Source organism: Penicillium brevicompactum (assembly GCF_028827555.1).
Source record: "Penicillium brevicompactum strain IBT 35665 chromosome Unknown utg000005l_segment0_segment0, whole genome shotgun sequence".
NCBI classification, from domain to species: Eukaryota; Fungi; Ascomycota; class Eurotiomycetes; order Eurotiales; family Aspergillaceae; genus Penicillium; species Penicillium brevicompactum.
Window position 1 is genome coordinate 507,351 of NW_026623208.1, and position 14,910 is coordinate 522,260.

Here is a 14,910-nt window from a genome sequence, read left to right on the forward strand (position 1 = left end):
CCGAGGTCCTAGGTTGTTCACCTGATCCTTTTCATGTTTCTTTCGGGGTCCTTTGTTTCACGCTAGACCATGCCCAGGTGTTCCCAGGCCCCTAGCTCAAGGGAAAGTGGAGGCTACCCCAGTCAATTGACCACCTGACTCCGGAAGATACGATATGCGAACCCAACTAGTGTCACCGTACTCTGTAGAGTTGTGGCGTAGAGTCACAAGACACACACACATATCTCTTTGTACCTTGGACTCACCGGGAATTCAAGGGCTATGAGAGAACAAAGCCAAGAGTATCACGCAAAACCATCATCAAAAAGGTTGAGACACGGAGGATCTGGGGTCGGACATTGCGACTAGACCGATGCCGATCCCGACCCTGGGAGTCGGTTGTGCAGCAAGTGGAGTCACGATGGTTCAATTGTCAGCCACTAATTGCGTCGTGGGGGATCCTCACATCATTCCGCATGACGTGGGACAGAAAATAGCGGCAATTCACACACACCGCAAATGTGAAAGTGAAATATCAATTTGAAAATAAAAGAAAGTCGAAACAGTCGAAACAGTCCTTGAAGTTATATAATAACCCCACGGAGTCTGGTTCGACGAATCAGTGTCGATTGACTGCGCACACCTCCAGCTCTCCCAGCTTACACACCACTCACATCGTCCTCCTCGGCCACACGCTCTTTTGCTCGGCATTCTTTGGATTCTTCAGATTCTTGTCTGATTCGATTCTCTTGACCGCACATCTCAGGTACAGTCAGGACCTATAGGAGCTTGGTCTCTTTTATCTGCCCTCAATCTTTTTGTCCCCTATTCCCCTCAATGGCGTCTCTTCATTCTTACTGCGTTCGGACGCTCACCTGATCACATCATCGTGATATTCAGGTTGATTTTACGACTTTGGATCCGATCTGAACTATTTGAATTGGTGGAAACTCTCAACCGCAGAGTGCAAGCGGTACCGCCAACATGAAATTCGGCCGCAATCTGTCGCAATTCACCGTTCCCGAGTGGAGCGCCTCATACATCAAATACAAGTCCCTCAAGCAACTCATCAAGGCCGCCGCCGAGCAGATCAAAGCGGGTCAAGAGCCTGATCTGGCTGGTAAGATCTATACCGATTGTCTCATTCCATTTAAAGTGGTGAACCTCGTCTGACGTATTCTCCTCCGCAACAGGATTCTTCTATTCCCTCGACCGAAACGTGGAAGATGTCGACTATTTCTACAACAAGAAGTACGCCGAGTTCGCCCGCCGCTTGAAGCTTCTCGAAGAGCGATATGGGTATTCCAGAGACGGCCGTCACCAGCTGGAACCGGAGGATCGCCACGACCTCCGGGAAGCGCTGCTGGATCTACGTTACCACTTCCGACGGTTACAATGGTACGGCGAGGTCAACCGTCGCGGATTTATCAAGATCACAAAGAAGCTAGACAAGAAGGTTGGCGCACAGGCGCAGAAGCGCTATCTGGAGACCAAGGTTGATCCCGCGCCGTTTGCCTCGAATTCCCGGGTCTTCCAGTCCCAGGACCGCATCAATGCTTGGATGGCGATCATTACCGACCAAACAAAGGCGGACGATAAGATTGCTGACGACGCAAGCTCGACCCATTCTTCCCTATCACTGAAGCGGGGTGCCGCCCGCCCTTTTCTCAACCTGCCCACTAGCGTGCTGACTGCGGTGGATGATTCGCTGCGCAATGACGATACGCATGTGCTACTTGAATTGCTTGAGACGCTGAAGGTCACTTCTGATGAGGCTGGTGACACGGTCTATTCTAGGGTCTTGCGGACTTTGATTCAGCGATCTATCCTGCATCGGTCTCGCGCCGTGTTGGCTTTGTTGATCAAACGGGTCGAGACCCTTGAAGAGGACGATGATATCAACAAGCGCAATTGCTTGCATCGCCTGGTTATTTCTATTGGCCGCGACCAGCCCACGACTGATTCCGAGCCTGCCGCTTCTATGGTTCTCAATTTCCCACCGGAGACTACTCGCTACATCACCCCTGCAGCCCCTCCGACCCTTCAACCTCCCCGGGCTGTGGTCAAGGAAGAGCACATGTCCCAGCAGTTGGGCCGTGATGACCCAGTTATTAGCCTCTTCTCATTCTTGCTTGACTCACTGCGCCCTGACCAGCGTGAGTTTTTGATGGCAAAAGACAACGCCGGACGAACCCCGCTACACTATGCCGCCCAGTATGGCTTCAAGGCCGTATGCGAGGTGATCATCGAACACCTCTCCGAGTGGGAAATGTTCGATGTCAGTGACGGTATTGACGGCCCCTTGTGGCAGGATGACGATGGCTGGGCCCCGCTGCATCTTAGTGTTGTCGGCGGTCACCCTCAGACCACTCGCTTCCTTTTGGACTCGGAAAAACGCAACGAGGGCTCGCAGGAAATAGGCAAAATCAGGAAGCAAATCTCAAAATCAAGTGCTGTGCTGGCGCTCGCGACTAAAGCCAATTTCATCGACATCGTTCACCTCCTTGTGGACGCCGGGGTGGATATCAACTACCAAGACGAACAAGGAGAGACTGCACTGCACGTTGCTGCCCGCTTCGGCCATACTGAGTGTGCACAGATTCTGCTCGACGGCACACGCCACCAAAAGGCAGATACTGAATTAGCCGAAGTCACATACGGCTGGACACCTCTCTTCATTGCCTGCGTGGATGCAGCTTTGGAAGTAGCGAAGCTGCTGGTTGCAGCTGGTGCTGATATCGAGCGCTTCGATTCCTCTGGCTGGACAGCGAAGGAGCATGCAGCCCTGCGCGGCCACCTTGACATTGCCCGGTGCCTGGCAGAGGTGAGCCCCGGTCCTCCGGCAACCGAGCTAGATCTTTCCATTTCCACCCCAAATACGTCTACTCCAAATGTCTCCACTCCGAATCTTACTGGATCCGAGTCATCATCGCCCCCAGCCCAATCTGCACTTTTTGATCGCCGATCGAATGCGCCTGGTCCCACGTCTGGAAGCTCTGGTCCGCGCAATGCTGAACCTATCAAGACATTTGGACACAGGTATCTCACCAATGAGACCATGATTTTGGTCAGTCTTGGAACGATGGACATGCGCAAGCCGCTGGAGACGGTCAGCCTTGACCGCATTCCTATGGAGAACGCCCATGCCACCCAGCTGGATACTTCTCTGTCCATGGTCATCACAGCCAGCGGCGCCCACGGGGAGCCAGAGGTGATTGATCTGCCTGTGCAGGACAACATTTCCACCGAGCCTATCGTATTCCACACCAACGATCCCAGCAAGGTGCGTCTGCTTTTCGACCTTGTTCCCACCTACGCAGGATCGAAGGAAAAGGTGGTTGGCCGTGGTGTTGCTCTGCTGTCTAGCATCAAGCCTACTATTGGATCTCACCGAATCAACCTCAAGGGAGACTCTACCGTGCCGATTGTTGCTGCAAACACCTTGGAGGTTATTGGGTCTGTGACTTTCAATTTTCTCGTTATTACCCCTTTCACACATCCCAAAATGTCCATCACAGGAAACCAGACCTACTGGCGCTCAATGAGCTCCACAATGGTCATTGGACACCGTGGATTGGGTAAGAACATGGCCAGCCGCAACTCCCTACAGCTTGGCGAGAATACTGTACAATCTTTCATCGCTGCGGCAAACTTGGGTGCTTCATATGTCGAATTCGACGTACAGCTCACCAAGGATCATGTTCCTGTCATCTACCACGACTTCCTAGTCAGCGAGACTGGCATTGATGCACCTGTCCACACAATGACATTAGATCAATTCCTCGAGCTGGGCATGGGTCGCCAACGCACTGGTACAAACGGACAGACAAAGGAGGCACCAGACCTTGGAGCGCGCCAGCGCTCGATGTCAGTTGGTGGCTCGGAGTACAATCCGGCCGATTTGACCGAGAAGATCAAACACACCCGTGATTTCAAGAAGAAGGGATTCAAGGGTAACACCCGCGGAGAGCATATCCAGGCCCCATTTGCCACATTGGAAGAGCTCTTCAAAAAGATTCCCGAGCCCGTTGGATTCAATATCGAACTCAGTGAGTTAATCTTGCATCCTAAAGAGCAGCTATGTCGTCGATCTAACCTAGGTCGCCAGAATATCCCATGCTCCACGAGAGCGAGGAGGAGGAAATGGACACTTATGCCGTCGAGCTGAACTCCTTCGTCGACACCATCCTGACAATGGTCTACGACCTGGGTGGTGGCCGCGACATGTTGTTCTCAAGCTTCAACCCTGATATTTGTCTCCTGTTGTCTTTCAAGCAGCCCTCTATCCCCGTCCTTTTCCTTACCGACGCGGGCGCTTCTCCCGTTGGCGATATTCGAGCCAGCAGCTTACAGGAGGCTATTCGATTCGCCTCGCGCTGGAACCTCCTCGGTATCGTCACTCAGGCCGAGCCCCTAGTCCTTTGTCCCCGCCTCGTCCGCATCGTCAAGGAATCCGGTCTCGTCTGCGTTTCATATGGAGCACTTAACAATGACGGCGAGAACGTTGACGTAAGATATCCCCCTTTATTACAACGATCCCCCTCTAACATGCCTTTTTTAGTACCAAGTTGCGGAGGGCATCGATGCCGTCATCGTCGACTCTGTGCTGGGAATCACGAACGGCCTCATCCAACGACAGAATAAGGGCCTTACCCCAGGTCCCTCGCCCAACCCTTCCGCCATCAGTGACCAGGCCGCTGATCTCACCAAGGGTGCGATCCGAGTCCCTGTTCTCGAGCAGACGAAGCAAAATAACATCTAGCCAAATGTAAATTTCAGTCAGTCTTTGAGTACATTGTCATGTTCATAGATGCAGGCCTCCATTCCAGTTTGAAGCTGTGATCTATTTGCATTCTTTGTCCATAGTGCATGGCTTCAACAGCCAATATACTGTCGCTGTTCGAGTTCAATTTTACAGGGTTTTGCGCTACCGTGACGTCGTTTGGTAGAATTATTCGCGCCGCAGACATAACTATAGTCTGTTGCCCACCCAATACCTTAAATACATGGAATCGATTGATGTTGGTGTCTCCAAGGTTGCCGTACAACATTCATTGGGAAATTCTCAATTGTTATGCAAACCTGAAAACACTAATTCGGACTAGCTTAGGGCCATAATAAGGTGAGATTCCTTTTGGCATACCTCCTTCCAGAGCCCCTCCTTGACGTCTCGCCTTCCAGTGTTTCTTTTTCATACGAAACGAATCTTTGAGATTGTTGCGCGTGGAAACCAAATTCGATTTTGTGCTCCAACTTATATCTACTCATCAGCAGCCAGAGCCTCCCGTCGCCCAATGCTCTTAGGGTCCAAATAAGGCCTCTCTCCAAGACCAACCGCACGGTGTCCAGTTCGAGGACCAATTTCCTCATAATCCCACGTCGCAGCATGGTATACCGATCGGTTATCCCAGATAGCTAAGGCAATCAGTTAGCGACAACCATCACATTCACAGAGGATGAGTACATACCGAGATCATTAGGATTCTGCCAGCGAAGACGAACCTGCAGATCATGATTCTCAACAATCAAAGTAATGAACCACTGAAGAAGATGACGGCTCTCCTCCTCAGACAAGCCATCAATCTTCTGCACATGCGAGCCGACTGCAAAAACACTCTTCCAGCCCGTGACAGGGTTCGTGCGAATAACAGGGTGTTGAGCTTTGAGCTCTTCGCCTACATTCTCGGGTGCGCCACGGGGACCAGGGTGGATTTTGAAATCGTTATTCTTGGCCACCTCGTTGAAGCGGGGCTGTGCATATGTCGCCGTCAGGGTTTCTAGGAATTTCTGATACGGCTCTGAGATGCGGTCGTAGACTTCGTAGCCTGAGGCCCAGAGGGTATCTACGAAGGTTAGCCTTGGGTCTCTGAAGTGCTTGATGCTGGATCTTACCACCGCCGGTCCTTGGGAGCTCTGTGAGGCGCAGGAGAGTGTAATCGCTTGGGATAGGTTCGAAGGTTATATCGCTGTGCCATTCTCTGCGAGCACTCTGCTTTTGCAGGTTGCGATCTTTGTAGAGAGTTTTCCGTTGAGCGGAACTGATGACGCTGATCTCGTCGTCCTTGACGCTGTGCTCGCGACCGGAGTTGGCTACTGGGTGGATGTGCAGCCCAGAGGTACTGGGCTTGCCTGAGAGCTCTCCGAGGCGCTGGACGAGCTCCTTCTGCAGGTCATCATCGAGACCATCTTGCTTGCGGAAGAAGACGACTCCGCGTTGAGAGACTGTCGACGATGGTTAGATTTGGGATCTAAATTCAGTCTGGGTGGAAGGTACGAACTGGTCAGGGAAAGCTCCCGGAGGAGATCGTCCGAGTTGGGTGCACGCAGGAAGTCCTTCAAGCTGGCATTGGGGAACTCTCGTCCAATGACAGGAGTCACGTCGAAAGACTCAAAGGCATCGAGACTTCCATTTGACTTGAGAGGTTCACGCGCAAGACCCTTCAGCGTGATCTTTTCGTCCACGATGGGGACCACCGGGGTAGATGTTTCGGTGACTGCGGCCATTTTGAACTGTTGCGATTGAATGTTGCTTCGATGGTTACTGCTTCGAGGGTTTTATACTTCGTTTCGTGCCGAATACCCGTCCATCAGATAGACACCCCGCAGATCTGGACTGTCACACCATATCCCAAGGTCCAGAGCACGTCTTCGCCATTCGTGAAACGATAAGAGAGCCAATACTTCCTGTTGATATTCGCCATTTCCCCCGCAAATTGTGGAAGATGTCGGGGCGTGCCGCAATAGAACAATCTACATCGGAGGTTGCGCAACACACGGACTTCTAACAACTCCGTTCGAGAACTCGTTTAACAAAGAATGAAACCTTGATATACGAGAATGAATAAATCATCCGAAGATGTCGCTTATCTTGAATTCTGATTCAATGTGATCTTCCTAGCACGCCATATGCCAATCTCACTGGCACGGAGTATTCTGCCCATTTTATGCATACTACAACCAATATTCCGCGATTCCAAAGCTTGGATCACCAATCAACGTTGTGTGAATAGAATAATAACTTTCTTGTGCTGCATATCAAATTTATAACCAGTCAAAAGACCCGGACCTCCCATTTCTTCACGTGTCAACTATCTATAGCACAGGGAATTGTTCATTCAGTGTGCAAACCGGAAATCTAGTCGCTTATTTCCTTCATCTTTAGTGGTTGCCAAGTAATGCAATCTCTCGTTATCCGACATCGCGTTCCACTTCTTGTCGCGGCTTTGGTTGCGCCATACGTAGTAGGCCTTTGTTAGCAGGTAGATGAAAATGTTCGAGACAACAAGGCTGACTAGGACACGATTTCCCCTTCGGTACCGAGGAGCATCATCTAGAACTAGTCAGTATGCAATATGGAAAAGAGACGAATTTGACGAACCAGCCCGATAGATGTTGGATGCGATAATCCCCGAAGACTGAACACACATATTATACATCGCAGCCGAAACAGTACGCGACCGAACTGTGTTCGAATTGCGGGAGTTCAGATTGACCTGAACCGCATGTGCTATGATCGGTGAGCCATCGTCCAATGTATGTGAGGTGTGAGGTGCATGTGGTGACATTACCATTAGGATATGAGAGCAACAATGTCATCACCACCCACGCAGCCCATTTGTTAACCGAGTTGATATCGACCATGTATAAATATATAACAAATGGAAGGGTCCAGATCTGGCCGATCATCGATACCAAGGTTATTTGGCCGGATATTTCCGATATATATGTGATCAGCAGAAGGAAGATGATCGATAGTACCTCGGAAGGGATGATCAAAAGATTCACCACGAAGGCATTGAAGCCCAGACCCTTCAAGGTGAGAGTGAGATACTGCTTTGGAGTTGTCATTGGGGTTTGGAAGGTGAGTCCAATGATATAAATCGGCCAGAGATCATAATCTTTGAGACTTTTCCAGAGTAGCATTGGCGTGATGGGCTCTCGATTGTGCATTGTTCCTTTGCTGGGGTCATCACGAATGACTCTATTCACAATGATGGTCTCCTCCCTGCAGAAAATAGAATTAGACAGCTTCTTTGCCTAGCAATAAGACAACTCACCTTTCTGTAAACCAACCTGACTTGCCTCGAGCCCAGTTGGCAGTCTGGCATGGCCCAGGAGGCATGAGGATGAACGCAGAAAGACCGATGAGAAGAGTGAGAAGCCCCTACATCAAATTAGCAAAGTGCCATATAGAGAAAAAGGTATCGAGTGCTCACCTCCAACAAGAATAGCCAACGCCACCCGGATTGACCTTGAACACCGCGGAGATGCAGCAGTCCAAAAGCCAAAAATCCAGCCAGAATATCAGCAATGTTCATAGCTGTCCAAAAGAACCCAAGACGCAGCGAGAGCTCATGATGTTTGTAGAAGTACGAGAGATATAGAATCACCTTGATGTTTGTTAATTCGATAGTTCCAATGTTTATCGTGGTGATGGAGTACTTACATCAGGAATGAATCCTCCTTGTATAATGCCAAGCAGAGCCCGGCATACAAGGAAAGACGTTCTACCATTCAAGGCATATTGGCCCATGGCAACTGCAGACCACATGACCATTTGCGAGGGAATCCACCGATCAGGCCCAACCCATTTGCTAACAAGTTGAGAGGGAAGCTCCGCGCAGAGAAAGGAAAGCTTGAAAACTGTATTTCCGAGGTTGTAATCTGCAGAAAATGGGTATTAGCCTACAGTCGTTGGTAAAATTGTTCGCCGGGCTGTCCAAATCAGCTCGCACCATTGGTGTTCATATTCAACTCTGGCAGCAGGTTGTCTGTCAAAGCTTGCGCCAAGTTCGATCGATCCAACTCCAAAGCCATAAACATGATGCACGTAAACACCATGATGCGCAAATCGATCTTGCGCACTAGCTTGTATTCTTCGCCCCATGTCCACCGAGCCAACGGGTCGAATCGGTGGACATTTTCCCAGTCGTCACGAGGAAGATATTCTTTTGCTGAATCCGGGTTATCGAAGACCGAAGGCAATGTGGCAATTGCGTCGGGGTTGTAGCTTTTGCCCCTTTGAAACCAGAAGCGATGTTCTTCTTGGGGCTCGCCTAGAGATGGAATATCGAGACTTGTGGAGGAATCGGTCCCGTCTAGATCGCTCGTGATTGCTTCCCGTGGGCCTTTCTTTACCGTGTACACCGTCGACATCTTGGCGGGTCAGCAAGTAAATCCAACAACTCTGATAAAAGCAAAACCACTATTCGGAATGAGTATATTGCATGAACTTGCTCGCCTTTTATACCGGACGCTGCCACTCACGTCGGAATATTTTACCTTGATACATTGCTTTCAGATAAGAGCTCTCTTGGCGCTAGCTTGCATCATCCGGCCAAGCATTCGGTGATTTTCACGAGTCCTCCAAACCAGTGAGATGATTGAGGCTAGAATATTCGTATCCTGCCCAGGATGTGGCTGGAAATCACATCATCGCTTGCCTGCCTCGCATCTTACAGGAAGTTTAACATGAGATGTTGAATGTGGTGAAAACCCGAGATATAGCCAGGCGAGACCTTGGCTAAGACTTGGACCTAATTTCGGGGCTCTCGCCTTCTGAGGATCCGATAGTAGCTTTAAGACTTGACTTGATGAGCTCGGTTACTGCCCCGATAGTCAGTGTTTTCCAACTCCGTGAGGTTCAACGCGCGATATATACACGCATGTTTCTCCGAAGAAGATCCATGGAAACTCGCACTGATCCAGGACCAAATCAGTTTCGGATATTGCGACAATGAAAGCGACTTGTTCGATGCTGGCAACTGTTACGTTGCAAACTGTGACACTGACGACGGAGGGCCATCTATCAATGGTGAATGAGAACCTCTCTTTGCTGGCAACGAAACATCCACTGAGATGTCGTAAATAACTAGAACAAATTGCATGCGCTTCACCAATCTGGGGGGATCCAATAATTTCTCCAGGCACCATTGCCATTGTCCGCATCTCTGAATTTATCAACCCCTCCCTCCACACCACATTCACCTACTGTCCACACACCACTTTCAATCAGCTCTGTCCATCGTTCAAACAGCCTCTCCAGCCGCTGCGCCCGACGTTCGCCCCCAAACGGATGAAACCAGCCATGTTGGAAGAGTTCCGTGAATGAGCCCGATGTCACTAATCTCCCATCGCTCATCCTGGCCCCTTCTGTGTCTCGTAAATCAGGCCGCAGTGAAAACGGAAGAAGGAGGCGGAAGCCTGCCTCCTCCGTATCATGGTAGTTCCGAGTTAGAGGTTCACTGTAGAGTCCTGTAGGGATAGAATCACCTTCGCTCAGATCTGCATTTTCACTTGCTTGGGAGAACAAATATTTCATTTCCAAGTTGAGATCCACTGTCCGGCCTGGAGTTGGAAATAGTAGAACTGCTGGAACACAGTCATCCTCATTGGATAGTGTGGTAAATTTCTGTAATCGCGCAAACTCCTCTTTATCGTGTGGGACCCGTAGGCCAGGGGCGATGAATTTGAAGCGCGGGGCTTTGACTCTGGTCAAGAATTTGCGAATAAAGCAATCCTTCGGCACGGAAGCCGCATCGAGCTCTGAGCCGGTAAAGAGCGGAGCAGATATAGGTAAAAGTGAATCATGAGGCATCCGATATTCGACTGTAGCTGAGTAGCGCTCCATAGCAGCTATGGTGCTGTCAACCTGGGCATTGCAATAGGGAAGCCAGGACCAAAGACCGATTTGCGACCTTGACGTCAAATTGCACTCAGGCAGGCCAGGAACGACTTTACCCAGACGAATCATGTAAATCCAGTGCGTGAGAATAGTCTCCAGGGGGAACCACATATCCTGATGTTCGTCGACAGGCTCCACACTTTCCGAATTCTCCAAAGTCATCGGAAATGAGGCTCGATTGAGTTGCTGGTCGTAAAGGACGCCGAGACAATGCGAGCCTAACTCCAGAACGGTACCGTAGATCACCACAAACCGCTCTTTTCCTTCGTCCTCAAGATCGTTGTCCTCACATGGGAATGATTCATCGCAAAGTCTCATCTCAAGACCGTTAACCCAATAAAAGAATGTCGGCTCAGGATCAAAGATTAAATCAAGGAAAGAGTTCAGGGGCGCATCCAACCGCTCACGTATAGCGTGTATATCTTCAGCTGGTTGTCTGAAGAACCACCTCTCTCTAGCTAGCGCATCGAGATTGGGTGTGTCTCTTTTGTGGCGAGCCATCCAGCCATATGCGGCCAGGTAATTGTGTAATCTAGCACAACGCTCATAATCAAGAACGTCGTCATCACGGGCAGAATTTTCGTCGGAGACAAGAGCGTCATCGATGTCGAGTATTTGCTCTGAGGTGGCGTTCATGGCGATGTAAAGGGGAGAATTACATGTTCCAAGGTTGAACTTGAAATTCCAAAGAAGCCCTGGAGCAGTTGTGGAGGGGCGCGTCTGATTGACCCATGTCGGAGTCTGTGGCTGCCTGGTTTGTCAGGCCGCAGATGGGGTTGATAGTCCTAGATGCTCTCTCTCTCCCCCCTCTCTTTGTCTCACGATCCATTGTTTTATCATACTCGCTTCTTCCCGAGGTCTTCAGGTCCTCAAAAGTATAGTCCTGACAGGTAGTCAGTGTTTTAGGCGCCAAAGTCACCAACATACAGAAATCGCACGGAGGCTTCGTATGAGATAAGAATATTGATGAATAGCAAGAGGGGTCCGCATGAGGCACGAGTAGCCAAATGCCGCTGAAGACAGAGGCTGTCGCCCGTGCGAATGTCCAGTCGTGTCTTCGTGACGGCGCTCTTGAGTGGTATACCTCGGAGCTATCCGATCTCGAACGTGCTGCACTGCGGACCTTCCCTATGGACAGCGAGCATGGGTGGCTCAAGCTCTTGAAGCCAGGTTCAAACCGCGCGCTTCCACGGCGACGAGCCAACTGCTCGCAGGCAATTACTTCTGGACAGATGTCAGGAACGCTAGATCGGCCACGGCGTGGGCTCAGAGTATGCTCCGACTTGCTCAAGCCGCGGAAATCACCGATCTCATCCAACAGTTACGTATGATCTGGATGCGTATCGACCCCTCCCTCCAGCGTGACATCACGGAGCCGGTATCCGGTACAACAGTAGCCGCTTTCATGCAGCAACTTGACCAGCGCTACGGGCAAATACTTTGCCATAACAGTTAGCCCTGGATGTGGGTTCGATTTATCTTCCTGTAACCTATGTAAATGAATATATAAACCAAGTCAAAAGTCGAGTTTTCCAGCAAGTACAGTCAGCTGGGCACCGAGGCGAGGCCATCCTGAGGTCTTTCGACGGGTCTTTTTTGGTATCTTTTTTGGTGGTTCTTTTAATGCCATGAATTAGCAAGTAAGAAGGACAAAAGTGTTTAACTTTTCAGCCATTGTAGTGTGGTTGTGATCTGAGGACCTCAGGCCAAATTAGGCACCGATGTCAAACCTTCCAGGTTTGGAGTTCAACCACCAACACTGCCATTCTACACCTGCCACCTTTCAACTCACTTCTTTCTGTTTTGTCATTCTGCGCTATTCAGTTTCATCATGTCTCAACGGCAAGAAATGGACTCCAGTGATCTGTCACACAAGTTGGAGGCTTGTCCAATGACCCGCAACTCCAGAATCACCCAAAGAGAGCAAAGCTCTACCCAGCTAGACTTGCTCCCCGACCTGCTCATTTTGCAACAGTCTCTCACTCTGGAGTCGATAGTTTCCACAACTTCCTCTTTCGGCCAGCTAGTCCTTACAGCACGCAACCAACCGCACTTACAGCGAATCAACCAGATTGGACTCGGACTACAAGGTGCTGTGTTTGAAATGGTCGGAAAGCCGTCGGTCATCAAAAAAGAGAAACCAGGCAACGAGATCCTTTCTTCCAATTTGCGGCACGAATACACACTCCACTGCCGGGTCTCTGCTGCATTCGATCGCTATCAAATTCCAACGAACGCCGAAGTACTGGTACCCAAGCCCTTAAGCCTTGTGCCGAAAGAAGACGACGCGTTCTGGAACGAATTATTACCCAGGTTACCGCACGAATATCGTGACCGGGGTGACTCCATGATTCTCCAGCGCATTTTGCCGTTGCCGAAAAGTACCCGTCGGGCGTTGATCAACTCGTACTGCTCTAGCAATATGACCGAAGCGTCAAAGCTGCTTGCAGAACCAGAAAACAAGCACTGTCTCGCCAGAGTATATCTCGGAGAGAACAACGGAACCGTCAACCGCAAGTCTCCGCTGCGAAACTTCCCTTTATATCTCGATAACATGAGGGATATCGGTATTGATACAATCCGACTGGCGAGCGCGTTGGGAAATGCATTTGCTATAATGCACTGGGGTGCTGGGGTCAATGGCGACGACGTTGAGTTTGTCTTGGGAACCACGGCAGAGGGGCCCACACCAGTCTTTCAAAAGCGAGCAGTTGGTCTGTTTCTACTCGACTTTGGTCAGTGTGATGCAGTGGACCTAGCTCAAGACCGTGAGGATGTCTATCAGGCTTTCAGGGGAGCGATGGTGACGGGCGATAACCAATACTTCATTCCACGACCAACTCAACCCGCACTATTTGCCGCATTCAAAGAGGGATATGTTGAAACTGGCAATGTGATTCTGGTGGACAAAGGTCTGGACTCAAGGTTCGACATAGAAGAGTTCATGCAGGAGTACGAAGAGTACGCCGAAGACTTTCTGTATTAACTAATGAATCATTAGCTGTCATCAGTATGGAGCAAATGCTTGTACAACCTTAGAAGAAACGAGTACATTGGGGGATGTCGTACCTTGGTAGCCAATCAACAGATTCAATCCCTAATTCTCTGTTCACGGCTTAGCCAAAGGTTCCTTTACTCGACCAATCCCGAGGTCCTAGTCACTCGATGATTAGTTGGAAGGATAGCTCAAAAGACAGCTCAAACGAGGTTCCGAAGTCGATGATAGCTCTCTTCCGTCACCAATCGAAATATCAGATTAAGCCAATACACAACTACTCCTGTTTATAAGCAGCGATTATCGCCTTGTTGACCACGCGTGAGCGCGGCACTGAGGCTTGTTTGTAAGTATTTCACGGAGCCCGGAGCCCGGAGCCCGGAGCTCGGAGCTCGGGGTCGGAGAAGGAGAACGGGGCCCTAGAATCCACCCCTTGCCTGACGTTGAGTGGAAAGGCGGCTACAGCCCCGTTAGCCTCGGCACTCCGTACCCCGTACAAGTACGAAGCAACGATAAGAACTGTTTTATCAGTTCGCATATGTGTCTGTCAGACTTAGTACATATACCTACGGATTTAAGGCAGGAATGGGGGATGCTCAATTCAAGTTCGAGCGAATATCAAACTACTCCGTACTCCGCCCAGACAGCGAGCTAAGTCTGATTAGCTCCCAATTTTGCGAAGGGTTTAAGATCTCTTCACTTTTTGATCTTCTCTGTTAAAGTGACAAAAAAAGCCTCACTGTGCCCAGAGGAATCTCAACCCCGCCCGAGCCCAGGTCTTGACCCGTGCATGTAGATCACTAGCCCACCGCCCGGATTCCAAACTTAGGATAGGCGAAGCAATGTGGCTGGGCACAATGATCTCCTGCCAAGGGTAAAGGAACAGAGTCTACTCCGTATGCGCCAACAATCATTATCGTTTCCTCTGCACATCATAGGGCTGTGAATGTTGGAGCGGCAGCCCCTTCTAAAAATAAAAAAGCACCGCGAGTCAAAATTATCCTTTAATTTCCGACTACGAGTGACCATGCACGGCGTGAGTCATGACTACATCCGAGCCAAATCATCTAATTTGTTCCTTTGTTCAAAAACCATGGCTGAAAATTAGGAGCGAGAGAATACTCCATATGATCCCTGTATACGGAGTAAATTAGCCCAGGTCCACTGGTGAAGATTCCGAAAGTTAAGATGAACTACGGACGAAGTACGGAGTACGGAGTAAACAGCGCGTAAAAGTCTTTTGGTAAATACG

The 14,910-nt window shown here is 50.0% G+C and overlaps 6 protein-coding genes across 6 annotated transcripts; 3 read left to right on the forward strand and 3 right to left on the reverse strand.

Moving 5' to 3' along the window:
* Window positions 1-963: 963 nt before the first annotated feature.
* N7506_005995 (glycerophosphocholine phosphodiesterase) lies at window positions 964-4,741 on the forward strand (the record flags this gene model as incomplete). The annotated part of the gene is made up of 4 exons (XM_056955288.1): window positions 964-1,099; window positions 1,173-4,028; window positions 4,088-4,488; window positions 4,541-4,741. The coding sequence occupies 4 exons, from the start codon at window positions 964-966 to the stop codon at window positions 4,739-4,741; spliced, it is 3,594 nt and encodes a 1,197-aa protein (XP_056809622.1).
* Window positions 4,742-5,239: 498 nt separating this feature from the next.
* Window positions 5,240-6,483, reverse strand: N7506_005996 (TauD/TfdA dioxygenase family protein; the record flags this gene model as incomplete). Its single annotated transcript, XM_056955289.1, has 4 exons — window positions 5,240-5,394; window positions 5,448-5,822; window positions 5,872-6,201; window positions 6,258-6,483. The coding sequence occupies 4 exons, from the start codon at window positions 6,481-6,483 to the stop codon at window positions 5,240-5,242; spliced, it is 1,086 nt and encodes a 361-aa protein (XP_056809623.1).
* Window positions 6,484-7,094: 611 nt separating this feature from the next.
* Window positions 7,095-9,135, reverse strand: N7506_005997 (putative MFS transporter; the record flags this gene model as incomplete). The annotated part of the gene is made up of 7 exons (XM_056955290.1): window positions 7,095-7,309; window positions 7,358-7,486; window positions 7,548-7,984; window positions 8,037-8,143; window positions 8,196-8,369; window positions 8,426-8,643; window positions 8,715-9,135. 7 exons carry the CDS (start codon window positions 9,133-9,135, stop codon window positions 7,095-7,097), a joined length of 1,701 nt encoding a protein of 566 aa, XP_056809624.1.
* Window positions 9,136-9,871: 736 nt separating this feature from the next.
* Window positions 9,872-11,299, reverse strand: N7506_005998 (uncharacterized protein; the record flags this gene model as incomplete). Its single annotated transcript, XM_056955291.1, has 1 exon — window positions 9,872-11,299. The coding sequence occupies one exon, from the start codon at window positions 11,297-11,299 to the stop codon at window positions 9,872-9,874; it is 1,428 nt and encodes a 475-aa protein (XP_056809625.1).
* A 371-nt stretch (window positions 11,300-11,670) lies between these two features.
* On the forward strand, window positions 11,671-12,119 carry N7506_005999 (uncharacterized protein; the record flags this gene model as incomplete). The annotated part of the gene is made up of 2 exons (XM_056955292.1): window positions 11,671-11,833; window positions 11,896-12,119. The coding sequence occupies 2 exons, from the start codon at window positions 11,671-11,673 to the stop codon at window positions 12,117-12,119; spliced, it is 387 nt and encodes a 128-aa protein (XP_056809626.1).
* Window positions 12,120-12,494: 375 nt separating this feature from the next.
* N7506_006000 (uncharacterized protein) lies at window positions 12,495-13,649 on the forward strand (the record flags this gene model as incomplete). The annotated part of the gene is made up of 1 exon (XM_056955293.1): window positions 12,495-13,649. One exon carries the CDS (start codon window positions 12,495-12,497, stop codon window positions 13,647-13,649), a length of 1,155 nt encoding a protein of 384 aa, XP_056809627.1.
* Between the last annotated feature and the right edge of the window lie 1,261 nt (window positions 13,650-14,910).